A 27,279-nucleotide genomic window follows, 5' to 3' on the forward strand; every position below is an offset into this window, starting at 1 on the left:
AAGAAAATGGAGTACTGGTTAAATGAATAACATTGTGTTATCGTTACATATAATTATTTCCTGCCTGCACAAAGTTCATCTGAAAAGTTGAATAATTGGAGAGTCCAATTAGGAAACTCAAATAACCAGAAATCAGAGATTTTTAGCAGCCAGAATGAAGCCGCAAATAAATACAAGGAATATGCTTTCATGATGTAATCCGGTTAAGAAAAAAAAATCACAAAGGTATGTTTTCTGGATTTTAAATAAACCTGCTATTATAGTTCATTTTAATCAGTGCCACCAAGATGTTTTAATTTACACTAAAATTTGATACTTAAGGGAAACAAATGTTTTGGGGGCAGACTCTACTTTCTCATTCTTTTTCCCCTCAATAATTTTACATATCAATCATTACCAAAACTGGCTGCCTGATGGTTCTTATTACAACAAATGTTCTTACTGTAATCCTCAAAAGCAGATATCATGCTGCCTTGAATTCTAATTAACCTTTAAGCAAGAAGAATATTGTATGGCTAATGCATTCAGTGTCAAGACACGTTAATCAAAATTGTTGGTGATGCTTTTAGCACCCAGGCAGATCAGCACATATTTTTCAAGCCCTGCTATACTATTTATTGGGCAATGAAAACTGGATCTTCTCGGGGGTAATAAATATCATGGAAAAAAGTACTTGCTTTAACCTGGTATACTAGAGGGTTTTTTTTAGAGGGATTAAAAAGTAATTTTTTTACTCCTTTAATTGATAATGACTTATAAAAATAAAACAAATGGTAAAATGAAAAACCAGAGATTTTTCTATGGGCAACAGCTAATCAGTCAGGACATTCTGGCCACCATTCCATTTAGCAGAAGGTAAATTCTGGAAGTTTATAGGGAAACACCTGATGAGTCATTTCTGTACAAAAGAAGCTGTCTCCTCCTTTCTTACATTGACTAATAATCCCATCTAAGTATTTGTTGATTCTTCTCATCATTATGTAACTTTGGCAAAAGAGTGTTAAGTGAACTGTCCCAATAACCATTTTAGAAGATAAAATAAGGTCACCTGAAATACTTTTTTGCTACATAGTAAATGTGGGTTTGAAGAACAGTCAGTCATGATTTTATTATTGAATCCTAAGACTTCATGAGACCTTTGGTAGTCATTGTTAGATTTCAGAAATGTCATGTTCCTAAGGAATTTTCCAGCTTTGCCCTGCCTTTCTGTAAAATAGAAGGCCAATATTTGTTTGTTTCCCTTGTGGTTGCTAGAGATGGTAGTTGTTCGTATGGTTTTATTTATTTGTTAGTTTTTTGCCTTTTGGCCAGAAGACAGTATTTAAGCTGCTATCTCATTAGACTATTTGAATTTTTAAAAAGTAATAGCAAAGGAGTTGAGGAGAAGGGGCATCAGTCAAAAATCTTACCTTAAAGGTATCTATCTTATATAGAATGAATAGGACCTACTTTCCTATAGCTAAATCTTCTGTAGTTTACATCATTTCTGTGTGTACATATAGCCAGTTCATGGACACAAGAGGAAAGGAGAGAGAGAGAGGTTTAATGCTCATACCCTAATCGACTATGGAACTTTTTGTTCCTCGCAAAAATAGGATCCTTTTTCAAATATAGTGCACGTTAGGTACTGTGGCTGATAGTCACTGAGCTTATACTACAAGATTGAAGTTATGACTGCCTAAATGGAAAGATCAGTGTGAGACAATGAGGCCCTCCACAGTTGGTCATATGAAGATACACCTCTGATTTCAGCTAAAGTTATTCTCCACAGACTTGCTTCTGTATCTTTATGTGCCCTGGCTGTTTAAATCTTTTGTTCAAATTAGCAACCTGTGTCAGATTTTCAGCTTGCGGCTGCTCCCAGCAGTTTACTGTCAGGCCTACGTTGTGTTTTATCCTGAATTAATAGCATTTCTTCTTTCCTAACTGAACCCCAGGTTGTTGCCAAAACCACAGCTATTCTATTATTCATCTTTTCTACCGGGTCAACAAAGGGAAATGTGCTGTAGTCTTAGCTTTGAGACCTGGTTTTTTAACTCATTGATGGTGAGCTATTAATTAATGTTAAGAATAACCAAAGGATAAAATGCATGAAACAATTCAGGAAGGAATCAGATGCAATATCCAGGAGAAGACTAGAAAATTAGACCAAATTTGTCTTCATTTTGGAATTTGAAGCTGCATTAGTCCTATGCTATAATAACACTAACAGGGCTGAGATATCCATATTGCGGACATCCCATTCAGTCACTGGTTAGCATGTGGCTTGGGGAACAGAATAGGATGCCAGGTATTATGTGTTAGTAATTACAATTTTGGATTGCCCTAAGGGTTCTGATAAATAATGTTATATATATTTTATCCCCAGGTTTTGATTAAATCATAGTTCTATACTTATTTTAAGGGTTAGATAATACATCGTTTAGATTGTTCTGTTTGTTCCAAGAGTAGATCTAGTTGGAGATTTCCAGGACACATAAAAACAAAACAAAACAATACAGAAAACAACAAAAACAAAGAGAACAGATTAAATCTGGATTTAATTTTTATGGTAATGGAGAAAGGAGGAGAACATTTTAAAATGCCTGTTCCTCTCCATTATTTCTCCTCTTGTCTTCCTCTCTCTCTCTCCTTCCCTCCCTCCCTGAATTCCTCACTACTCCTTCTCCTCATCCTTGTCTTCCTTCTTTTTCTATTCTCTCTCACCTTAATTAGGCACTAACTTTATATATATACACACACACATATATATATAAAATATATATATATAATATACACACACACATATATACTTTAAGTTCTAGAGTACATGTGCACACCGTGCAGGTTTGATACATAGGTATACATGTGCCATGTTGGTTTGCTGCACCCATCAACTCACCATTTACATTAGGTATTTCTCCTAATGCTATCCCTCCCCCAGCCCTCCACCCCCCGACAGGTCCCAGTGTGTGATGTTTTCCGCCCTGTGTCCAAGTGATATCATTGTTCAACTCCCACCTATGAGTGAGAACATGCACTGTTTGGTTTTCTGTCCTTGTGATAGTTTGCTCAGAATGATGGTTTCCAGCTTCATCCATGTCCTTGCAAAGGATGTGAACTCATCCTTTTTTTGGCTGCATAGTATTCCATGGTGTATATGTGCCACATTTTCTTAATCTAGTCTATCCTTGATGGGCATTTGGGTTGGTTCCAAGTCTTTGCTATTGTGAATAGTGCCACAACAAACCTATGTGTGCATGTGCCTTTATAGTAACATGATTTATAATCCTTTGGGTATATACCCAGTAATGGGATTGCTGGGTCAAATGGTATTTCTAGTTCTAGATCCTTGAGGAATTGCCACACTGTCTTCCACAACGGTCAAACCAATTTACACTCCCATCAACAGCGTAAAAGTGTTCCTATTTCTCCACATCCTTTTCAGCGTCTGTTGTTTCCTGACTTTTTAATGATTGCCATTCTAACTGGTGTGAGATGGTATCTCATTGTGATTTTGATTTGCATTTCTCTGATGACCGGTGATGATGAGCATTTTTTCATGTGTCTGTTGGCTGCATAGACGTCTTCTTTTGAGAAGTGTCTGTTCATATCCTTTGCCCACTTTTTGATGGGGTTGTTTGCTTTTTTCTTGTAAATTTGTTTGAGTTCTTTGTAGATTCTGGATATTAGCCCTTTGTCAGATGGGTGGATTGCAAAAATTTTCTCCCATTCTATAGGTTGCGTGTTCACTCTGATGGTAGTTTGTTTTGCTATGCAGAAGCTCTTTAGTTTAATTAGATCCTGTTTGTCTATTTTGCCTTTTGTTGCCATTGCTTTTGGTGTTTTAGTCATGAAGTCCTTGCCCATGAGTTAGGCACTAACTTTGCAAGCAGCAGTGGTCTCAGATCTGTCTCTTGGTTGCCTTCACACATTCCCTTCCACACACTGTCTATCCTCAGCACCAATGTGAGGAATCCCAGTTGACTTTGTCATCTTGTTCTCACTGATAACAAAAGTAAAAACCTAACATGCTGTCTAACTTGAGATAGTGAGTGAACAGATGGAGATGGAGAATGTGGAATATCTATGAAATGAGAGAAGAAATATGTATAATACCTGAGGAAAAAAACAGATTAAAGTAACTCTGAAATAACTGGTGCTCTACCCAACTTATTCTTATGCTATTCATTGGCATCCTGATAAATGCAACAAGCCAGAGGTTTAAGTCTTTGTCTTTTCCCTATTTTTCTTAGACATTTTTGTTATTTTCTTTAAAATGCATTGACAGAACATTAACTTTAAATACTTTCAGAAAATGTCCTACTTTATTGTTTTTACTTCAATGGTAGAGCTATTTTACTTGTAGTCTGCCTGTTTAAATCCACATTTCCCTGATAATGGGAGTAGGACATGCCCTTTTCAAAGGATCTCTGCTTTATGTTCTCATGTTATTTCTAAAATGGTCCATTTTGAAATTATGATTTGGATTTTCTAATTTAGGTAATTGCCCAGTAAAAAAGAAAAATGAAAAAAAAAAAACCCTCTGGATTTATTTTTTTCCTTCATTAAAAGTAATGTAAGTACTTAATTCTATTATAGTTCCAGTTTCCTCCCTCACTTTGTCTACCCAGACAAATATGTGTGGATTATTTTCAATTTACTACTCTCCTATGTCCCATTGATTAAGGGAGATTAAATATGTAAAACAGCTGTGATAATTATTATACATTCCAACATAAAGTTATTTCTCCTGTTTGTTGCCCTGAAAACTGATGTAAGCTCGTTTTTGTGAGGTCTGATTGACTCCAAAGATGATTTCCCAAAAGTCCTTTGCCTTTGAATCGTACTTCAGCTGCTTCCTCCTGCCTTCTTCCCCAACCTGGTCTCTTTCCTCTACCCTGGTTAACAAAAATTGTGACTAATTGGGACTATAGTGTAGTAGTCATTTGCTTATTTTTTTATTACAAGAAAATATTTCTATAAACTTAGATCGTCATTGCCTTTCGCCTAGACATTTTAGGAGATTCTAGAAACTTTAAACCGCATATCAATTCTTTTCAAAAAGATGGGTTTTTTTTTGTTTTTTGTTTTTTGTTTTTTTTTTAAGATTACATTCATTTAGGGAAATTGATAGGTAGGAACATTTTCTTCTGTCCCTCTTTGAAGGAAGAAAACTCATTCTTAGTAAACTTGTCATTTCTCTATCTTACACAGTTCTGATGTGTTTTAAACATCTTTTGGTTTTGCAATCTCAACTGCTCTGGCAGATGGATATTGTCTCATAAACTAATGACATATTCAACTGAGAAAAGTTAGGGTTTCTTCTTGAAAGAAGTTGAAGTACTATTGAGTATAACCCTAGGCAGGTTAAAAGGTGACAAGAAGGCACCTTGTATATTACCAATTAGGTTGCAGAGATGTTGTAACACTACTACTGCTGCTGCTGCTGCTGCTACTGCCGCTGCTGCTGCCGCTGCTGCTGCTGCTGGTACTACTACTACTACTACTAGACAGCTAACGTTTGTAAGCCTGTAAGATAAGGGAAACAATAATAACAAGCATTTATTGCACGCTGACTTCATTCTAGGGAGAGGCTAAGTGCTTTGCTTGCAGTTTTGCATGGTAAGTCTTAACTAAGCCACACCTTAACAAAGCCAGAATCCTCTATTAAGACTCCAGCTTGAAAAGTCAGTCTTTAATAAAATTCTGCATTTTTGTTCTAGCAGTTCTTGAACTTTTTGGTCTCAGAATCCCTTTACATTCTTAAAAATTAGAATTGAAAGAGCTTTTGTTTGTGTAGAATATGTCTAGTGTTATTTCTGCATTAGAAATTAAAGCTGCCTGGGGGCAGTGGCTCACACCTGTAATCCCAGTGCTTTGGGAGGCAAAGGCAGGAGGATTGCTTGAGGCCAGGAGTTCGAGACCAGCCTGGGCAACATAGCGAGACCTAGTTTCTACAAAAAATTTAAAAATTAGCCAGGCGTGGTGGTGCACAGCTATAGTCCAAGCTACTCAGGAGGCTGAGGTGGGAGGATCCTTTGAGCCCAGGGGATAAGCCTGCAGTGAGCCATGATCATACCACTGAACTTCAGCCTGGGCACAGAGTGAGACCCTGTCTCAAAAATGAAAATAAAAGAAAAAAAAGAAGTTAAAACTGAAAAAGTTCTAAAAATCCATTACATGTTAATCAAATAGCATGTTTTATGAAATATAACTGGTTTTTAAGACAAGATTTTTAAAAAGAGCAAGAAGAATGACATTTTGCGAGATATATGCATGTGGGTATATATGTGTATATGTGTGTGTATATATGTATATGTGTGTGTGTGTGTGTATATTTATATATAGCAAATCTGATGCCTGACTTAATAGAAGGCAACTGGATTCTCATATCTGCTTATGCATTCAATTTGTTGTTTTGACTGAAGTATATAAAAACTGGCCTCATGCAGATACGTAATTGGACAGGGGAAGGTTAGCCTATTCAAATAATTGTTGGTATTTTTCTTTGCTACTATCCTAAACCCCACAAGTAGTTTCTTGAAGGCTAGGTGCAATGTGGAATCTGGAACCATATAATAAACCTTTCTTTTTTGTTTGTTTTTTTGAGATAGAGTCTCCTTCTGTTGCCTGAACTGGAGTGCAGTGGCGCAATCTCAGCTCACTGTAGCCTCTGCCTCCCGGGTTCAAGTGGTTCTCCTGCCTCAGCTTCCCGAGTAGCTGGAATTACAGGTGCAGGCCACCATGCCCGGCTAGTTTTTGTATTTTTAGTAGAGACAGGGTTTCACCATGTTGGCCAGGCTAGTCTCAAACTCCTGACCTCAAGTGATCCACCCGCCTCGGCCTCCCAAAGTGCTGGGATTACAAACATGAGCCACCATATCTGGCCTATTGAACTTTTCATACTCCGTGCACTCATGAAGGAATGAAAGTAAAAAGGCAAATAATGTCTTTGTGTTATTGTAAAAATAGTTTGACCTTAAAGACTTTCTGAAAAGGTCCAGAAATCTCCAGAGGTCCCCAGAGCACACTTTGAGAACCTCTGGTATAAGCTTAGGGAAGTAAAAAATAGCCCAACTAGCTGAAGACCATGAGTCAACATATCCATGCCTTATTTACTTCAACAACTGTTTTTGAAGTCTGAGAGAGAAAAAAGAGACCAATAATTAACTCCTGCCCATCCAGCCAAGATATAGAGAAAATGGAGATAATGTTTCTAAAGTGATGCAGACCTCTGGAAGTAAATAGATGAAAACTGTGATCCTAAAATTAAGTATGTGGTTTTCTCCTTGAATAAATTGAAATAAGAAGTGTGTCAGAATGTACAGATATGGTAGATGCTTTCTTAAAGTGGCATGACCAGGTATAACGTATCATACTCAAAGCCTTTAAAATTAGCCAGTCAATATTAATTGTGCTAAAATCATTGAGATTGTCAAATGCAGTGCTAATTTTGTATCTAGAAATAAATTTTCCCCTGAATTTTTTGTTTAAAAGAACTATCAATTCTTTTAGCTAGTACATAAAAGAAAAAGAACTTTCTATACACTTACTAAAGGAAACAACATATCTTCTATTTTTTTAAAAAGGAAGAAAAAAACACTTTTACCTGGCAGCTGAGATCGCAAAGCCTTATTTATTTGTTTGTGAACTGTGCACCTGCATGCTTCATCTGTTTATAAACTAAACACTAACCTGTATAAGAAATATGTTTTTGCAACATTTACTCTTTTTTCTTCTCTTTTATTTGTATGCTTTAATGGTGCATCTATTTGTTTTGCTAAAGAGTGAAATCATTTTATTTTCACTTGAATGTATACAAGAATTCTTGTCTTCCTATAAACTTTCAACATATTAACTTGCATTACATTCCCCCGACAGTAAGTTGTTACCAATGATACACGTTGACTTTAACACAGCATTTATCTTGGGAAGGGAGAGGACATATTTATTTGTATGTATCATTTTGTTAGGGGAAATATTTTACATGTAAACAAATGTATTCCTTGTAATGTTTTTGTTTGACTTTAGTTAAACTCTTTCACTAGAAGTAGAATAATCGCCACTAATTTCTCTGAATATAGTTCAGATTTTCATTTTAGACCGTTAAGAGATCCACTCAAAATTATATTTTCAGATTCTCCTTTCTAATAGGTGTAAGGTATGGGACAGGTAGACTAGAGAGTTACGGAAAATGTGCAAACAGTAAACCTAAAGCATTAGTTCCCCACTCCTGCCTTTTTTTTTTCTTAGATCAGTCTCATGAGCACCAGGACTAGAGATAAATATATATGAGTTATGTATCAATATATGTCTGGTGGTGGTGGTATCCTTGGGTATACCCAAGGTTTTTTATAGCATATTTTAAAAATTGACTTGTGTGGAAAATATTTGATGACATTCTAGCCTGTCTTTTTGTTTTGTTTCTTTGAGACAGGGTCTTCTCTGTCAACCATGTTGGAGTGCAGTGGCACCATCACGTCTCACTGCAGTCTCAACCTCCCTGGCTCAAACGATCCTCCCGCCTCAGTCTTCTAAGTAGCTGAGACTACAGGCTCGCACAATCCCACCCGGCTAATTTTTCATATTTTTTGTAGAGATGGGGGTCTCCCTATGTTGCCCAGGCTGGTCTCGAACTCCTGGACTCAAGTGATCCACCCACCTCAGCCTCCCAAAGTACTGGGATTACAGGTGTGAGCCACTGCACCCAGCCTGACATTTTATCATGTCTTATAAAACATTTTATCTATACATTCCTGCTCAGTTCCATGTATCATGAAACAAAGGTTGAAATACTTCTGCCTTAGAAAGAAATCAAATATATTTTAAAATATTAACAACTACTCCAGAAATCATCCAAGAGGGTGAACAAACAGGAACTGAGAACAAAGCCATTATGGCTTTTGCTTCAAAATTTTCTTATAGATTTTGGGTAAACTCTTATATTTGACCTCAAATAGTTAAAAAAGAAAATAAAACTTTACGGATAGTCAAGATAATGTGAACGCTTATCTCAAGTATTTTCCAACACGAAATATATAGTGTATTTTCCAACACCAGTTCTCTACCTCTCTGATTCTCTGACACCAACTGGGTGTCCTACAATTCGATCCTGTTCTGGCACTAACTCCCCAGTTTGGTATCAAACAGATTTAAGGGCTGAGTCTTATAAGAGTGACCTCATTTTGGTCACCAGGCACAGGTATTGAGCCCCCAGGTTACCTGTACTATAAATTCAGGGGTTTGCACATCCCGCCCCCAACCCCCCGACTCAGGATTGATATTTGCTATGGCAACTCACAGAAATCAGGAAGGTGCTATATACTATTATAGTTAATAAAAATGAACAGCCAAATGAAGAAGTACATAGGGCGAGGTCCAAAAGAGGCCAGAGCACAAGAGCCTCTGTCTCCATGGAGTTGATATATTCTACCCTCCCAGTGCATGGATGTGCTCACTGACTTGGAAGTTCTCTAGTCCCTGTTGTTTAGGGCCTTTTATGGAAGTTCCATTACATAGGCCTAATTGATTAAATCATTGGCCATTGGTGGTTGGACTCATCTCCAGACCCTGTCCCCACCCCAGAGGCTGGGAGGTAGGGCAGAAAGTTCCCACACTCTTATACCGTTAGTCCCTCTGGCAACCAGTTCCTATCCTGAAGTTGTCTAGGGCGTCGATGAGAGTCACCTCAGTGACATAGACTCAGGGATGGTTGAAAGGAACTGGTTTGAATAACAAAAGATGCTCCTCCTCTATCCTATCGCTCAGAAAATTCAATTTTAGGAGGTTAGTGCCAGGAATCACGGACCAAGATGAAATATATTTTTGTTTTACTGCTGGGTTTCTTCTAGGTAGTGGAGACAAGGTTTTGGAGGTATGGCAAGGAGAGATAGTTTTCTTTTCATGTTGAACACTCCTGAATCTCTTCCCTAACAACATTCATTGCATCAGTTATCTATTGCTGCCTACCATAATACCCTTAAAATGTTAGTGGCTTAAAATAACAAACATTAACTGTCTTATAGTTTGTGAGGGACAGGAATTCAAGCACAGCATAACTAGGTGCTTCTGGCTCAGTCTCCCATGAGATTGCTGTGTAGCTGGCAGCCAGGCCTGTGGTCTCATCTGAGGACTCTAAAAGGGTGAGGCACTTGCTCCCAAGTTCACACATATGGTTGGGCAGTCCTCAGTCCTCACAACATGTGATCCAATTAAGAGAGAACAAGAAAGGGCCCCCAAAATGGAAGCCACAGACTTTTTACAACTTAGGTTCAGAAGTGATACCCCATCACTTCTGCCATATTCTGTTCATTAGATGTGAGTCAGTAAATCCAGTCTATACTCAAGAGGAGAGGATTACACAAGGGGATGAACAACAGGAGGTAAGATTATTGAGGCCCATTTTAGAGGCTACCTACCATATTTACCCAAACATAATGTATCTTGTTTTGGTAAGTGGTAAGAAACACTGGACAACAGATGAGGAAGGAAATTATAAGGACATTTATCTGATTACTTAGTCACTTTTACTTTCTAAAACTTCTCCAAAGTTTTGCTCAAAGTGTCTTCACTGATTAAAACCAGTTTTGATTAATTTTGTAGTCAGTACCTGGATCTTGGCAAGAAAGCTGTGTACAATCAAGGAAATAAAATCTCAGTAGAAGAAAATGAGTTTAGCTGTTTATTTATTTATTTATTTATTTATTGTCAAATTGTTAATGCTCTCATATGCCCATGTTTTTAAAGGGAGAACCAGGTTTCATTGGTCCTCAAGGAGAACCAGGCTTACCAGGTTTACCAGGAACAAAAGTAAGTGGGCCTCTTTCTTTTTCTTCCTTTCCTTCCTTCTTTCCTTCCTTCCTTCCTTCCTTCTTTCTTTTCTTTTCTCTTTCTTTCTTTCTTCTTTCTTCTTTCCTTCTTTCTTCTTTCTCTCTCTTCCTTCCTTCTTTCCTTCCTATCTTCCTTCCTTCCTTCTTTCTTTCCTTCCTTCCTTTCTCCCTTTCCTTCCTCCCTTCCTTCCTCCCTTTCCTTCCTCCCTTCCTTCCTTCCTTCCCTTCGCTTCCCTTCCCTTCCCCTTCCCCTTCCTTTCCTTCCTTCCCTTTCCTTCCTTCCCTTTTCCTTCCTTCCTTCCTTCTTACCTTCCTTTCTTCCTTCCCGCCCTCCCTCTCTCTCTCTTTCTTTCTTTCCTTCTTTCTTTCTTCCTTTCTTTCTCTCTCTTTCCTTCTCTCTTTATTTTCTTTCTTTCTTTTTCTTTCTTTTATTTTCTTTCTTTCTTTTGTTCCTCCCTCCCTCCTTCTTTCCTGCTTGATTTCTTCTTTCTGAAATTTTTGTCATATATTTTTAGTCCACTATGTTGAAAGAAATGTGGGATAACTTCATAATTTAGGTTGCCAGATATTTTTGCCTACTAGAGAATGAAAGCAGCTTAACCTACCTATTACTAACACTTCTAATGGGACCACTGTGTTTAATATTGAGTAGTGGAAAGTTAATTCTAGAAAGCCTTAGGCAAGACAACAGGATGGTGGAATATTTTAATTGTTCCACTTGTCCCCCAAATTGCTCCTAAACTGATAGGATGCTATTAGCCTCCTGGCCATATGAAAAAGTAGAGGAATTCTGAGGAGGAGAGATAGAACTCATTAACTGCTGCTCCTCATCACCATTTTCAGGGTATACTTGTAAATCAAAGGTTATTACAATTCCCATTACCCCCCAGATTTCAAAGGCAAGTACTGATGTCATATAGATTCCTAAGTGCCTCATCCCAAAAGGATCTACTCTGAATAATGTCTGCAAAAATATTCCATAATGAAAACCATCTCATGATCTTCTGCTTGGCAACCCTAGAGAGGGCTCTAAAAGCAAAATCTGTGTGCTGCCATGTAAAAAAAAAAAAAAAAAAATGCTGCTATGAATACAGTCAGACCCAGAGTTCTCTTTTAATCTACCCTGAAAGACATAAAAAGTACAGCTCTGATGATGGAACTTTACTCATGACAGACTCATGAATCAAAGAAGGGGCAAAATTACATCAAACTACATTCTTTTATTTTTAAACCACAGGAGTCTTTGCCTCAATGTGTATTGCATTCAACAGAAATAAGCCAGGGATGATTTCCAAGAGTTGCAGAAATATGTTCATGGTCTGTTCTGACAGAAGGGTCCTCATTTCTTCTGGTCAAGTGAAAATAACTCTAAACCTAGTAAATGGAAACTATGTTTGTCCTAGGGGGGACTGAAACTCCATCGGATTATGCAAAATTGTTTTCTTAAGAAATTTCTTCACATAATGAGCTGTCAGGCTTATTAACAAAATATGAGGAATGCCTGTTTTAGCCTGAGCAGATTCACACAAGAAATGTCTTTCTGGAATAAAAAGAGAGAGTGAGAGCAAGAAAATAATGAGCGTTCCCTGTTAATACAAGAACTGTTGTATTTATTCAGGCTTGCAGCCTCAGAGCCAGGGGAGGAAAGAAGGCAGCCTCGCAGATGGGCGTGATACACAAAGAAAGGGAGGCCTGGTCAATGAAGGAGAAAGCCAGGCGTGAACTGGATCTAAAAGCGTGTGTGGCATTTTGTGTGCTGTACAAGGGAAAATAGAAAAAACACAAGCAGTAGAGAGTGGAGTTCATTCCTAAATATCTTTTCTTTAGTTACCTGATTTTAAACTATTCTGCAGTTTCAGAAAAAGTTCCAGACATAGAGGCATAAAATCAACATTAATTACTGTTATGAAGAACTTAGCATGATTTTATAGACCAGGTACTCATATAACAGATACTACTCTGAACCCCAAATAAAAGTAAAGAATGTACTGTACCTATTTTGTATTTCCTCTGAGGGGATATGGATAGGAAATTCATTTTACTAACATTACTTTGAGGTTAATTGTCAGCTGAATTACCTACCTTAAATCAGCTGTTAAAACAGCAACATGCACGTACACATGTATACACACATGAATATTATTTAAATATCTAATTTGTGTTGAATCCACATATGCTAAGTATAAATGTTATGGTTGGTTCAGTATGATAATGGGAAAGTCATGATTATTTTTAAAATCTCTTTTAGCTGAACACCACTCTTCTACTTGTGTAGACAATCTGGATTTGTACCACTAAATTCAGATTTAAAAAGTAGCTAAGACTATGTTTCTTATTCCCAACACAGTGAAGAGAGATTATAATCAAGGAAGATGTGTAATGGCATCAAAAAATGCTGCATCTTTTGTACCTACATTAGTACCTGAGAGGGACCTAGATCAGGCTAAGAAAATGGGGGGAGGAGCCTGGGAATGGTGCCTTGCGCCTGTAATCCCAGCACTTTGGGAGGCTGAGGCAGGCAGATTGCTCGAGTCCAGGAGTTTGAGACCAGCCTAGGCAACGTGACGAGACCCCATCTCCACTAAAAATACAAAAATTATCTGGGCATGGTGGCGCATGCCTGTAGTCCCAGCTACTTAGGAGGCTGAGGTGGAAGGATCACCTGAGCCCAGGAGGCAGAGGTTGCAGTGAGCCAAGATCACACCACTGCACCCCAGTCTGAGTGACAGAGTGAGACCCTGCCTAAAAAAAAAAAAAAGAAAGAAAAAGAAAAAAAAAGAAATGGGGCTATAATCAGAATATTTTAGAATACTTTTACTAATACCGTTTATTCATTAATTTGCCAATGTTTTTACCAAATATTTTTCTACATTTAAGCATGGGAAGTAAATGCAACAGCAACAGTTTCTATTCTCCTGAAGCTTACATTGCAGTGTGGGTGAGGAACAGATGGAAGGAGGGAAAGAAGTAAACAAATAAATAATATGATTTCAGAGAGTGATAGGGAACTAATAAGGGATGTAACAAAAAGTGATTCTAGGTGGGTATGGTGGTGCACACCTGTCATCCTACCTACTCAGGAGGCTGAGGCCAGAGGACTACTTGAGCCCAGGAGTTTGAGGCTGTAGTGTGCTATGATAGTGCCTGTGAATAGCCACTGTACTCCAGCCTAGGCAACATAGCAAGATCCCCTCTCTAAAAATATATAAATGTTAAAAAGTAAAGATGTATAGACTTCATTCTTGTGGCAAACTACAGATAAATGATTTTTAAGGGGTTTTCATAGTGGACTGTTTTAGAATTTTTCTGTAATTCTTAAAGTAAAATATTAAAAGAAACACCAAATACTTTACAGTTTTTTAATAATTTTCATATACCAATAGAAGCTCCTTAGTCTCACTCAACAGGGTAATGGGGTGGGGGATGACAAAAAGCAAAAAGTCCTTTCGTTTCTGGGCCATTGTGTCTATCTCCTGTATCTAGAGAAGTCCCTTATCTTTCTCTCAACCTCTCCATTTTCACAACCTCTTCAGTTGCTGTTGAGAAGCCTACTGAGTCTTTAACTCTTGCCTCCTGTCTTTCTTAACCCTTGACTAACCTATCCCGCCTCCCCTACAAAACCACAAAAGCTTCCCAAAGTGGGCATGATACAGATAAGGATCTTGGAATTTAAAGCCCTACATGACCCACCACAGATCCAATTCTATTTTCTTATCTTTTCCAAGATGAAGTATTTCCTTCAGTGAGGAGAGCACCTCTTTCATCCATAAATATGTCATCAACAGTCTGAATTCTAAATGTTTGATGATTGAAATTCTGCCCCTATGCAAGAAGCCAGACACTCTTTACTCTGTGTTTAGGGAGTATTAAAAGGTACCATCTTCCTGGAGGGCAATTTAGCAAGTTTTTAAAAATACTCATACTTTTTGACCTAGCAATTTTCCAACTAGGAATTTATCCTGAGAAAATGATCAAAGATGTGCAAAGATGTACATTTAAAACATTTATGCAAAAATTGAAGTTTGAGTACAATCAGTTTTACCCACTTTAAAAGCTTTGTAACTTCGAACAAGTTACTTAACCTCTCCAAACTTTGGCTTCCTCATCTGTAGAATACGGATGATAAAACTTTTCTCATCTATCCTGAGGATTAAATAGGATAATGCATGTAAAGTGTTTTGTGCAGTTCCTGCACTCATCCATGCTACAGTCATCAACAGCAACAATTATGAAATAAACCCTACTCATACTTCAGGACACAATTCAAGTCTCACCTCCAGGGATCCAGTCCACAATAACAGAAATCAATGAGGATTCCCCTTCTGTCATATATGGCCTTATATTACTCCTTAATCCTGAACTATTTTGGGTTTTTGCGGCTCTTGTCTGCCTAACTACATCACTAGGTCCTTGAGGACAGTAGCCATATTTATACTTCACAGAGATATGAATATATTTTAAAAACTGTAAAACCTGTGTGGCTAGCATCATTCTGAACACTTTTACATTCATAAACTATGAGATGAGTACTATTAACTTTGTCCATTTTACAGAGGAAACTGAGGTATACAGAACCTAACTAACTTACCCTAGAACGCAGAATTGATAAATAGCAGAGCCAGGAGTAAAACCTAAGATGCTGGATTACAGAGCCAGGAACTTAACCACTTTGCTATGCTTCTTGCCAGCAGTCCTTAAAAAGTGACTACAGAATGAAAATGGATATTCGTTCCTATTTTGAGGTATAATGATGGTCTTTATCAATTACATTTAAAGGTCTTTCTATTTATCAACATAGCTATTTGACAGGCATTTACCAAACCATTTCCTTATCCATAAAATGGGGATGATAATACAAACATTGGATAATTGCATATTAGTCAAGGTTCTCCAGAGAGACAGAACCAATAGGATATATCCAGGGAGATAGATGAGTGGGGATTTATTAGGGTAATTGGCTCATGCAATTGTGGAGGCTGAGTCCCAGAACAGGCTATCTGCAGGCTGGAGGAGACCCTGGGTTGACAGTAGAATGGCTCAGTCCAAGTTGGAAAGCCTCAGGTCCAGGGAGGCAGATGGTGTAACTTTCAGTCTGAGGCTGAAGGCATGAGAGCCTGAGGGACACTGGTGCAAGTCCCAAAATCCAAAGACAAGAACCTGGAGTTCTGATGTCCCAGGACTGAGAGGAAGAGCTCTCAGCTCCGGAAGAGAGAGTTTGCCTTTCCTCTTCTATCCGGGCCCCCAGCAGATTTAATGGTGCCGCCTCACATTGAAAGTAGATCTTCCTCACTCAGTCAATAGACTCACCCACCAGTCTCCTCCATTAACACCTTCACAGACACACCCAGAAGCAATGCTTTATTATCTTGCTACGTGTCCCTTAATCCAGTCAAGTTGACACCTAAAATTAACCATCACAAATTGTTTTGATTATAAAATGAGATAATTCATGTAAAGAGATTAATAAAATGCTGGGTACTAGGTAAATCAGTGAAAACTCTGCTTTCTTTGGTTTCATTCAACTCATTTATTAATCTACAGGGACCAGCCTGGGTTAGGGGAATGGCCACTTACCTGTTTTGCAATTTGTGACAGGGTGAACGGGGGGAAGCAGGACCTCCTGGAAGAGGTGAGCGAGGGGAACCCGGAGCCCCCGGACCAAAGGTCAGTTATTCTTACATTGGAAAATAACCATTCTCTGGCTTGATTTGACAAAAAACTAAAACATTCTCAACAGGTATTAAAACAACCCAAATCACAAATAGTTTGTTGAAATGCACACCAACTGGTTCTTTTCAAAAGAGATTTTACAATTCATCTCACCCTGTTTACTCTGTTCAGTGAGCAAACTGATAGCATATCCAAATGTAAAAGAAGTGCTGTCATATTAACACATTATCGCTCAATGTATATTAAAACTTACTGAGAAAAAAATCCCTGTTGATAAGTGCTGTGTTAGTTTCTATGGTAACTTAATGGAGCGTAACACCTTGAAAATATTAGAGCTAAGGACTTATTTGACTGTTTAACCTTATTCATTTAAACTTTCTACAAACTAGTATGGTCACACTTTATTTTAATAGCCCATCCTGGAGACACAGGAAACGATTTACTCTTTGATGAAAAGGAAATTGATGCAGGCCAACACTGTTGAGACTAATGAGAATTGCTCACAGAACTCTTCTCATCCACTGATGGGAGGGCAGCCTTCAGAATAATGGAATGAACTGATGATATAGTGATGATAATTATGTTTAGTATTATAATAACCAACATTCTGTAGAGCCATATATTGAGGCAGTTAAAATAAAGTGTTTCCATTTTTCTTCGTTATTCTGAGTGACTGCTAATTTCTTTTCTTCTGTTCTTATCTCCTCTATAATTTTATCTTTTTCATACTCTTATTCTCCTGTAATAGGGGAAACAAGGTGAATCAGGAAGTAGAGGCCCAAAGGGGTCAAAGGTCAGTAACCAGATAACCATTTAAATATAACATGAGGCCTTCAAGATCTGTGCTTTTTACCTTTGCCACAGAGGCATGTTTTTAATGTTTTAGATTAAACTCTTTCACACAGTGGAATTGCAATACTTACTGCAAAATGGATTGCAGTATCTCTATGATGATATCTCAAAACAATACATTTATTTCATCTTGCTTGTTTTTCCATAGTCTTGTGCTTCAGAAAATTCCTTAAGAAAAGTTGTATTTCCTATTTCATAGGAATAGCTTCTTTGAAAAAAATTAAGGACTTTCTTTAAATTATGTGTTGTATAATCTAATTTTTCATTTCCTGGCTATCTTTGTGATAAATGCTCAAATTATACTCTGCTTTTTAATTGACTGCCTTCATTGCATTAAAATTTTACTGCCAATTGAAATTCTCCTCTATATCATGCTCTTTATACTATCTGCAATAACATATATAGTGTCAGCAGAATCATGTTATTTAAAATGCTGTTAGCTACTAACATGGAAAAAAATGTGTGCAAGATGAAGAAAACAGAGAGCAAAGATTATTAATGCTTCATTAATAGCAAATTTATTATGATCAATATTATTAGCATACTGTGGATGGGAAGAATTATAATCCTTTTTCCTGCTTATCTTTATTCATCCTTACCCAGTTTATGGGAATCTGTAGAAAGACGTATAAAAATGCTTTGAAGTCTATATAGAAAAAGAACCCTATCAATTTAAGGCTGTTTTAAAGAACCTTTAAATCTACACAGGTTCAAATCTCTTCTCCAAAGTTTCAGTTTACATTTCTAAGAATTTTGAGGGCTTAGACTATTCCTCCTGCTCTACAATTGAGGTAATGCCACCATCAATGAAACTTCAGATAAATTTCATATTGCACTGAAAAAAGAGCGTTGGGTTTGCCCTGCCTCTGACCTTCAGCCCTGCCAGCCTGTTCCAGCTGGCTGCTGTCCACTTCAGCACTGTCTGAGTGTTAAAATGCCTATACCTACAGATGAACTTTCCTTAGATTCTCATCATCAGAGGGAGGCCTAGCCTGTGACCTTCCTTTCCTAATTCTCCCTAGAATGAGCGCTCTACTCCTTTCCTGTCCCAATTATCTATACTTTTCTTCTCAGAGGAAAAACAACACAATTGTTGGCTCTTTTTCCCTTTGCCCCAAATCTCTTCATAAAAAGGAAGAACATGGCTCAATCTGCAAGGTAAAAGCTTGCTTTGGGTGCCATAGAAACCACTTGCTTTGCCTTTGCAGATCCTACCTAGTGAGACAGTTACCATATATATTGTTGTTTCAAGATACTCTATTACCTGAAAAGGGAGTTTTTTTTAAAAAGGAATTTTAGTTCTTTTCAAGCTGTATCTTAAAAAAAGCATTTGCATTTTGGTGGTGGTTGCTGTTATTTTTCACTTCAGAGGTTCATATTAAAGGTGCTTCTGTATGGTATAAATACATTCTTAGATGAGAGATTTCTAGACTCTCCCACTTCTAATTAAGTTTTTTCTCTTTCCAATGGGAAAAGGGGGATCGTGGAGACAAAGGGGACTCTGGAGCTCAGGGACCAAGGGTGAGTGTTCCTCTCATCCATCTAAACTTTTGCTTCCTACAATCCCAGATTTGAATTCATGTCTGCATGGCTATTCATATGACATCTGTATTAATAATACTCATAATAGTATTGGAGGTAGACTACTGTAATTATTCCTGAAATGCCCCTACCTCCTTTATTTTCCTCACCAGAAGCAGTGGTTGTAGGGATTCCAACACATAAACTAAGTTTCTTTGAGAAGGTCTAAAGAACTCCCCCTGTCTACTTTCCATCTGTTTCCATCCAGCTAATAGAATTTTCCACTTTTCAATTAACTCAATTATAAAGAAAGCAATAACCCATATGTTCAGCGTCCTTTTTAAAAAATGTCAGGGAATTATGACATGACTAATGGAAGTTAAGTAGCAGATCTAGTAAGTAGGGTAGAAGTCTTAAAAATATACATGTATTCTATTGTTTGTTCCCTATTTGGTTTAATGTGGCATTCATTCCTGATGGGAAAGCCAACATTTTTCTACAGAACAATGTTCTATCTTTTTAAAGAATGAGGGCCAGGTGCAGTGGCTCACACCTGTAATCCTAGCACTTTGGGATACCAGCGCTGGTGGATCACCTGAGGTCAGGAGTTCAAGGCCAGCCTGCCCAACATGGTGAAACCCCGTCTCTACTAAAAATAGAAAAATTAGCTGGGCATGGTGGTGCATGCCTGTAATCCCAGCTACATGGGAGGCTGAGGCAGGAGAATTGCTTGAACCCAGGAGGCAGAGGTTGCAGTGAGCCTAGATCACGCTACTGCATTCCAGCCTGGGCAACAGAGCGAGACTCCATCTCAAAAAAAGAATGAGGAAGCAATATATGAAGTATGGATGAGGAACAAAAGGTTAGAGGATGCTTTAATAAATGTGAATAAAGCAAATAAAATTGTACAGGTCACATCAGGGTAGCCTATATTGTAATTTTCAGAAAATAGTTTCAAAAATTAAATTGTTTTTTAATCAGATTTCATATCTTGGACCTACCAAAAACAGGATATAAGAAGTGGTTTTCCTCCTTTGAAATAAGGATACATTTTGAACATAATTATTTATATATTCTAAAGTACAGTTGGGCCTTAGTAGGGAAATGATGGTCAGAGAGACCTGTGAATTGTGTTTCTGTTTCTGCCATAGTCCACCCTACATGCTAAGCTAATACCCATGATTTTCCCTTGATTGGTTTTGTCATAGGGTCCACCTGGTCAAAAAGGGGATCAAGGAGCCACTGAGATCATAGACTACAACGGCAACCTCCACGAAGCCTTACAGGCAAGTGACTGCTCCCTGCCCTGACATACACTGAGAAGGATGCTGAGGAGCACCCATGTAATGTGTGCAAATATGAGCTTCCACACCCTCTATCCTCAGAGGACTCCACTGCTCAAGGCACCCCTTCTCCCTGTTCTCAAGAACCCATCCCCTTCTCTCTGCCCCAGTTTATCTTCTTTATTTTGTAGCATTTTTCCATCCTTTCTTTCCTTTCCCTTCCACCTTCAGATATAGTTAAGCCTTATGAGGGATAAACCTTGTGTTAGTTTGGCCAAGTTTTGCCTCCTTGCTTGCAGAGGGAGCGTGGCAAGGCAATCAAGAGCTCTGTGCCTCTGGGGCTGGAGCTGCTTGCATTCAAATCTCAGCTCTCTTGCTTACTAAATGTGTGACCTAGGGCAAGTTATTTCACTTCTCTGTGCCTCAGTTTCCCTGTCTACAGAATGAGGATGGTAGCAGTATCTGCCTCATAGCGTTATTGAGAAGACCAAATGGCACAATATATATTATACTGTTAGTATAGGAGTAAGCACATAGTAAGCCCTCTATAAGTATTTCTTATTATTGCTACCATATAATTCTTTTCATCTCATTAAGTAAGCAATTGACTATGTGGCTTGTCTCTATCACCTTTGCTTCCTATTCATTCTTTTCATGTTTAGACTCCTGCATTCTAGCCTTTATCATCATTCTGTTGCCGCTTCTCTTACAAAGGTCAACGATAACCTCTACGTCAAGTCCACTGGACTCATCATCCCTGACCTTTTTGTGATATTGATATCAAACCACCTTCCTTTTGAAACTTTTTTTGTGTCTCTCTGACCTTCCACTTTCATTTGATTTTTTCCATTTTTCTTCTCTGGCGTATCACCTGTATTTTGGTGTTTCTAATTTCTCTGTCTATTCCCTAGTATCCTCAAATCTCTGATCTTTTCTTGGTACAGCCACTCCCTCTGTGTTCTTCCACATTATGGCTCTCAATTCTTTCATCTCCAGATATAATCTGTGTATGCTCCCAGCTGTCCAAGAATATTTTCATTATGGATGTATGAATGCTTTATCAACTTCCACCAATACACACAATTATACTGGTTACCTTTCCCACCTACCAAATGAGTCCCTTTTTTAAGTAACCGGTTTCTGTTAGTGATACCGTGAATCTGGATTTTGGGGGAATAGAAAGTTTAGAGCCATTTTTAAACTATTCTTAGTCCTTTACTTATTCTATCTCACCAAGGGGCTTCTATTCCCTTTTTCAAAGTATCTCTTGAGATTGCCTGTTCTTTCCACTCCCAACTGAGTTCACATCCTGTTTACTTCATGCCTAATACAGCAACAACTCCCTGACCAATGACTCTTTCCCTAGTACCTCCTTGTCCTTCTAATTCATCTTGTGTATCACTCCAAGATTAATTTTTATAAACGATCATGGCTTCGATGCTTCTAATTTGCTCAGAAACCTAATGACGCCCCTTCTGCCTACTCTATCAAGCCGAAGCTTCTCCATCTTAAGCCTCTATAGTCATGCTCTTCCTGTGGAGAACTTTTCATTTCTCCACAGCAGAGTCTCCCCTGGCATAATCATTTTTATCATATCCATACAAATCTCTTTTTGCCTGTGTTCATCCCACTCTTCTTTCCTTTCTTTCCCATATAAATTCTACACATCAATCCACTGCTGCCACTCAAATGAGTGTTCATCCTCTTAATCCTTTAAAACATTAGTAGTGGGGTTCTGGTGGTTTACCATTGAAAATCAAACTCCATAGTTGATTTTAGTCTTAGCTCTTATGAGATTGTAAGCTTGGTGATAGAAAAACATTTTATGCTTATATTGTCTAGATATGTAAATATTAAATAAACGGTTATTGGTTGAATAAGTATACTTAACTCATGTACAAGCCATTTCTTTGCTTGTAAGCCAAATTAGTTGTTTTAAATATTTCTCTGCCACTTTGTACTTGTTTATTTTTCCATCTTTATGATTTTACTAACACAATCTAATTATGACAGATCTGTACCTCTAACAGGTTCTTTGCTACAACTATCATTTTTAACTAGTAGAGTACTAAGTCTTTTTTTTTTTAAATCTATCTTCAGCTCAGCCTATTTTTTGGCCTTTTCATTCTTTTTCTTCTGGTAAAATACAAAGAGAAGCATGTTTACTGCTTGGAGAAGTGTTGCTTAGACAGTATCTTTAGTCAAGAGCTTGAATTAGTGTTCCTCTGTGTAACTGGATTCGACGTAATCAGTGGCCTCTGGGCTACTGTCAAGTTCTAGAACTAGTTTTCTAAATTGTTCCCTTTTCCCCACAAGTTGATAACTATTTAAGGAAAGAAAGGGAGACAGAGACAGAGAACACAAAGTTTTGGTGTGCCTACTGTGTTTTCAAAGTTCTTTTAAAATATAGGGACTTTTTAAAAACTTAGCTTATTAGCAATGTTGTAAATTGCCCTTGAACTACTTCCAATGGCCCCATAATTCTTGCTACCACCTTTAAGGGGTATCTACTTTCTTATCCTCCGAGAACTGCTCCAATATAATTGGGCATTTTTCTGCAACACTGTGATCAAGTTCTCAAAGCATTCTTTGCATGAACTGGGCCTGGCATGAGGCAAGCTATCCTTAGTCTAAAATGGAAATCTCTATTTTGATCTCCCCTCTATTAGCTCAGTCATTTGGGGGAAATTGCTTACTGTATCTATACTTCATTGATCTTATCTGCAAAATGAGGATGTTATTGGAATAAATGTTTTTCTGTAAGTCCACAAAACCTAATACTATTCTTAGGGTGATTTTTCAGAGCTTCTGAGCACTTTCTACTGACATGCCTAAAAGCATTGTACTTTTTAAAAAATGTGACACCTATATCTCGATATGAAAAGATACCTCTGTTTCTTTTTCTCATCTTTAATTCTATATGACTACAAAACAATCAATATCCCTCACTAGTTCATGCTTATGTCTCAACCTAAAGGTTTATTCTTCTTATGGGGTTCGTTGTTAGGCAACTATTTGCCATGCTTATAGTTATCTTTTCACATCAAAACTATTGGTTTTCCTAACATAGTGCTCTAGTGAATTGAGTCCCTCATAAAATTAATACATTAGATTGAGAAGAGATAGTAGACATTTATTCTTCTAATTCTCTAACTAGTGATGGATATTTACAGTTTTGCAGGTATGTCATTATTACCCCTTTTAAAGCAATCTGCCACAAATACTCTAGGATAATCAGATAGGTAGAAGTATATTACAGTTATAATCATACCATATTAGAAATATAAAATTTGACTGTTGCCTCTATTGAAGATTGTGATTTACATAAACATTGCCATAAGCTATTTATTTTTATTTAAGGTGGTTAAATTTCCACAAATTAGCAGTAAAACCTCTGTTTCCTAACTGACTCTTTAAAAAATTCTCATCACCATCTAAACCAAACCTGTTCTCTAGTATGAATCATGTTCGAGTTTAAGCTTTCACCATTATGAGAAATGAAAGAAAATAACCTTTAATTCTAAAGAGATTCAGCTAAACATTTCAGGGAATAAATCACAAAGCAGGCTGCTGGGCTTTACGCAATTTGCAGTTTCTGTAGTTCATGCCTCCCATTTCACATCGTGTCTCACTAGCGAATGGCATGTCTTTCTCCATCACCACCAAAAATTCTGGTTTTCAATTCATTATTTGAGTTCAGGACAGAATCCTGCTGAGTTTATATAGCTTTAACTTAGATTTGCCACATATCAGAAATGCACAGTGAGCCACATCGTTAGGACTTCTCTGTGTGTCTGCATACTGGTGCTTCCAGATGGTGGTCAAGACTATGTATTTGTGAAGTTAGCTCAGCTTATTGTCATTTGTTTTTCTATTAGCTGATGGAACACTATACAATTTTAAAGTTTCACAAACATAGTTATTTAACAAAATCATTTAAACTCCATCTGTTAGGTCAGTTACCATTAATAATAATCTTTTATTTTGCAGCTCATTATTAAACATGTTGTTATCCTTAAATATAAAAAATACAAACTACCATTATGTTCAGGTAAAAAATGAATTAATATATGGCACATGTTGGAAAACCTCAGAGAGCTCAAATTTGAAGCTCCCTTTCCTTTTTAGGGCTTTATGATCCTGTTTTCTAGTTAAAAAGTAACATGTAGGGAGGGCGCGGTGGCTCACGCCTATAATCCCAGCACTTTGGGAGGCTGAGGCGGGCCGATTACGAGGTCAGGAGATGGAGACCATCCTGGCTAATACGGTGAAACCCCATCTCTACTAAAAATACAAAAAATTAGTCAGGCGTGGTAGCGGGCGCCTGTAGTCCCAGCTACTCGGGTGTCCGAGGCAGGAGAATGGCGTGAACCTGGGAGGTGGAGCTTGCAGTGAGCCGAGATCGCGCCACTGCACTCCAGCCTAGGTGACAGAGCGAGACTCCGTGTCAAAAAAAAAAAAAAAAAAAAAGTAACATGTCATTGGAAGGCAATGATAAAGAAATTATTTCTACTCCTTAATTTTCCAATAGCCTTGTTTAATGACTTATCTGCACTGTAGGAACAACACCAACAAAAAAGTAGCTTTCTCATAACTACAAATCCAGTTCTTGTTCTAGGTGAATCCCTGAAGAATAAACTGAATGGAATTATGTTACACGGATGTGATGGAAAATTCTGGGACCTTACTTTTTCCTTATAACCTTGCCCCCAGTTTGTGGACATTTTACCTTTTACAACAATTAAAAAAAAAAAAAAAAAAAAAGTAACAACAGCTCAAATCAGAAATTGGAGTGGAATAGTAGAAAACACAAGGATAGCGTTCAACGGATATCTACAAGTTTAAATGTAATTGAATAATGTTTCTCTATGACCAGAGTCCGTAAAGGAAACGTTCTCCCCTCTGTCAGTTCATAAAGTGGTTATCAACCCCATAGAACTCTCAGCACAGAACTTAGACCAGAAAATGTTAATTCAAAAATATGATTCATGGATCAGGTATTATGTTTTCGAGATTAAGACTTTTGAGACAGTATATTTTGTTACAGTTCTCTAGCACTTTAAGAAGTTAGATTAATTCTTTCGGTATATACCCCAGTAATGGGATTTCTGGGTGAAACGGTATTTCTAGTTCTAGATCCTTGAGGAATTGCCACACTGTCTTCCACAATGGTTGAACTAAATTACAGTCCCACCAACAGTGTAAAAGTGTTCCTATTTCTCCACATCCTTTTCAGCATCTGTTGTTTCCTGACTTTTTAATGATTGCAATTCTAACTGGCATGAGATGGTATCTCATTGTGGTTTTGATTTTCATTTCTCTAATGACCAGTGATGATGAGCTTTTTTTCATATGTTTGTTGGCCACATAAATGTCTTCTTTTGAAAAATGTCTGTTCATATCCTTTGCCTACCTTTTGATGGGGTTGTTTTTTTTCTTGTAAATTTAAGTTCTTTGTAGATTCTGGGTATTAGCCCTTTGTCAGATGAATAGATTGCAAAAACTTTCTCCCATTCTGTAGGTTTCCTGTTCATTCTGATGATAGTGTCTTTTGCTGTGCAGAAGCTCTTTAGTTTAATTAGATCCCATTTATCCATTTTGGCTCTTGTTGCCATTGCTTTTGGTGTTTTAGTCATGAAGTCTTTGCCCTTGCCTATGTCCTGAATGGTATTGCCTAGGTTTTCTTCTAGGGTTTTTACAGTTTTAGGTCTTACATTTAAATCTTTAATCCATCTTGAGTTAATTTTTGTATAAGGTGTAAGGAAAGGGTCCAGTTTCAGTTTTCTGCATATGGCTAGCCAGTTTTCCCAACACCATTTATTAAATAGGGAATCCTTTCCCCATTGCTTGTTTTGTCAGGTTTGTCAAAGATCAGATGGCTGTAGATGTGTGGTGATATTTCTGAGGCCTCTGTTCTGTTCCACTGGTCTAGATATCTGTTTTGGTACCAGTCTACTTATGTTTTGGTACCAGCACACGTATGTTTATTGTGGCACTATTCACAATAGCAAAGACTTGGAACCAACCCAAATACCCATCAATGATAGACTGGATAAAGAAAAAGTGGCACATATACACCATGGAATACTATGCAGCCATAAAAAAGAATGAGTTCATGTCCTTTGCAGGAATGTGGATGAACCTGGAAACCATCATTCTCAGCAAACTAACCCAGGAACAGAAAACCAAACACCGCATGTTCTTACTCATAAGTGGGAGCTGAACAATGAGAACATATGAGCACAGGGAGGGGAACATCACACACCGGGGCCTGTCAGTGAATGGGGGGCAAGGGGAGGGATAGCATTAGGAGAAATGCCTAATGTAGATGATGAGTTGATGGGTGCAACAAACCACGATGACGCATGTATACCTATGTAACAAATGTGCATGTTCTGCACATGTATCCCAGAACTTAAGTATAATAAATGAAGCAATCAATTTTAAAAACTCATTTGTTTTTCTGATTAAGTTCACAAAAAAATGGAATGCCAAAAAAAAAAAAAAGAAATTAGATTAATTCCATGTCGACTAATATCTTTAGTCATGGAACACACACACACACACACACACACACACACACACACACACACAGGGTTAGTTTTAATGCAACAAACGGGCTGCAGACTAAAAGAGAAAAATATACAGTTGGGTATTTCTGTTTTTCATAATGAAGTGCTCTCTAGAATAGAGCTTTTATCAATAGCAAAATTTCTCAGTTCACAATTATACTGACAAGCCTCTAGCATATACAACTTTACTGCATAATTTTTTCAATCAGGTGAATTAAAATTTTGACATTCTTTTTCTTCAGCTATAGGTTTTTAAAATAGGATTCTAAAAATAATTTTTTAAAAATCTCTACAACTATACTGTATTGAAGATAGGAAAATATGTTCTCAGTATCTTGTCAACTCCTTATAAGATCACACTAGCCAAAACATATTCAAAAAGTTGATTATTTCACAAATGTATTACTGTACTTTGGCACACAAAATAGATAACTCTGTCTTTGTCAATACATTTTCCCAACAGAGGATTACCACCTTAACTGTCACGGTAACTCCTATTGCATGCTTTCTGTGGTTTGTGGTTTTGTATTTGGTATTGATGCATGCCAGTCAAAATGGTACTAATGTAGC

General features: G+C 37.6%; 1 protein-coding gene across 29 annotated transcripts in view; it reads left to right on the top strand.

Annotated features, from left to right (window-relative positions):
• The window catches only part of COL25A1 (collagen type XXV alpha 1 chain), a 505,896-nt gene that overhangs the window by 434,293 nt on the left and 44,324 nt on the right, over positions 1-27,279 (top strand). For 25 of the 29 annotated variants that reach the window (XR_001902741.3, XR_647184.4, XR_647185.4 and 22 more), the window contains 6 exons: positions 10,729-10,791; positions 16,407-16,475; positions 17,230-17,274; positions 18,810-18,854; positions 20,063-20,140; positions 27,173-27,196. Coding sequence is in view for 25 of the 29 variants with exons in the window: in XM_021938691.2 (XP_021794383.2) it covers positions 10,729-10,791; positions 16,407-16,475; positions 17,230-17,274; positions 18,810-18,854; positions 20,063-20,140; positions 27,173-27,196 (324 nt within the window). In the remaining 4 variants the exon portion in view is untranslated. The remainder of the gene's footprint in view (positions 1-10,728; positions 10,792-16,406; positions 16,476-17,229; positions 17,275-18,809; positions 18,855-20,062; positions 20,141-27,172; positions 27,197-27,279) is intronic. The other 4 variants (XM_021938695.2, XM_021938694.2, XM_017958950.3 and 1 more) reach the window with 3 other exon arrangements.

The sequence above is a fragment of the Papio anubis genome, chromosome 3 (assembly GCF_008728515.1).
Source record: "Papio anubis isolate 15944 chromosome 3, Panubis1.0, whole genome shotgun sequence".
Classification (NCBI taxonomy): domain Eukaryota; kingdom Metazoa; phylum Chordata; class Mammalia; order Primates; family Cercopithecidae; genus Papio; species Papio anubis.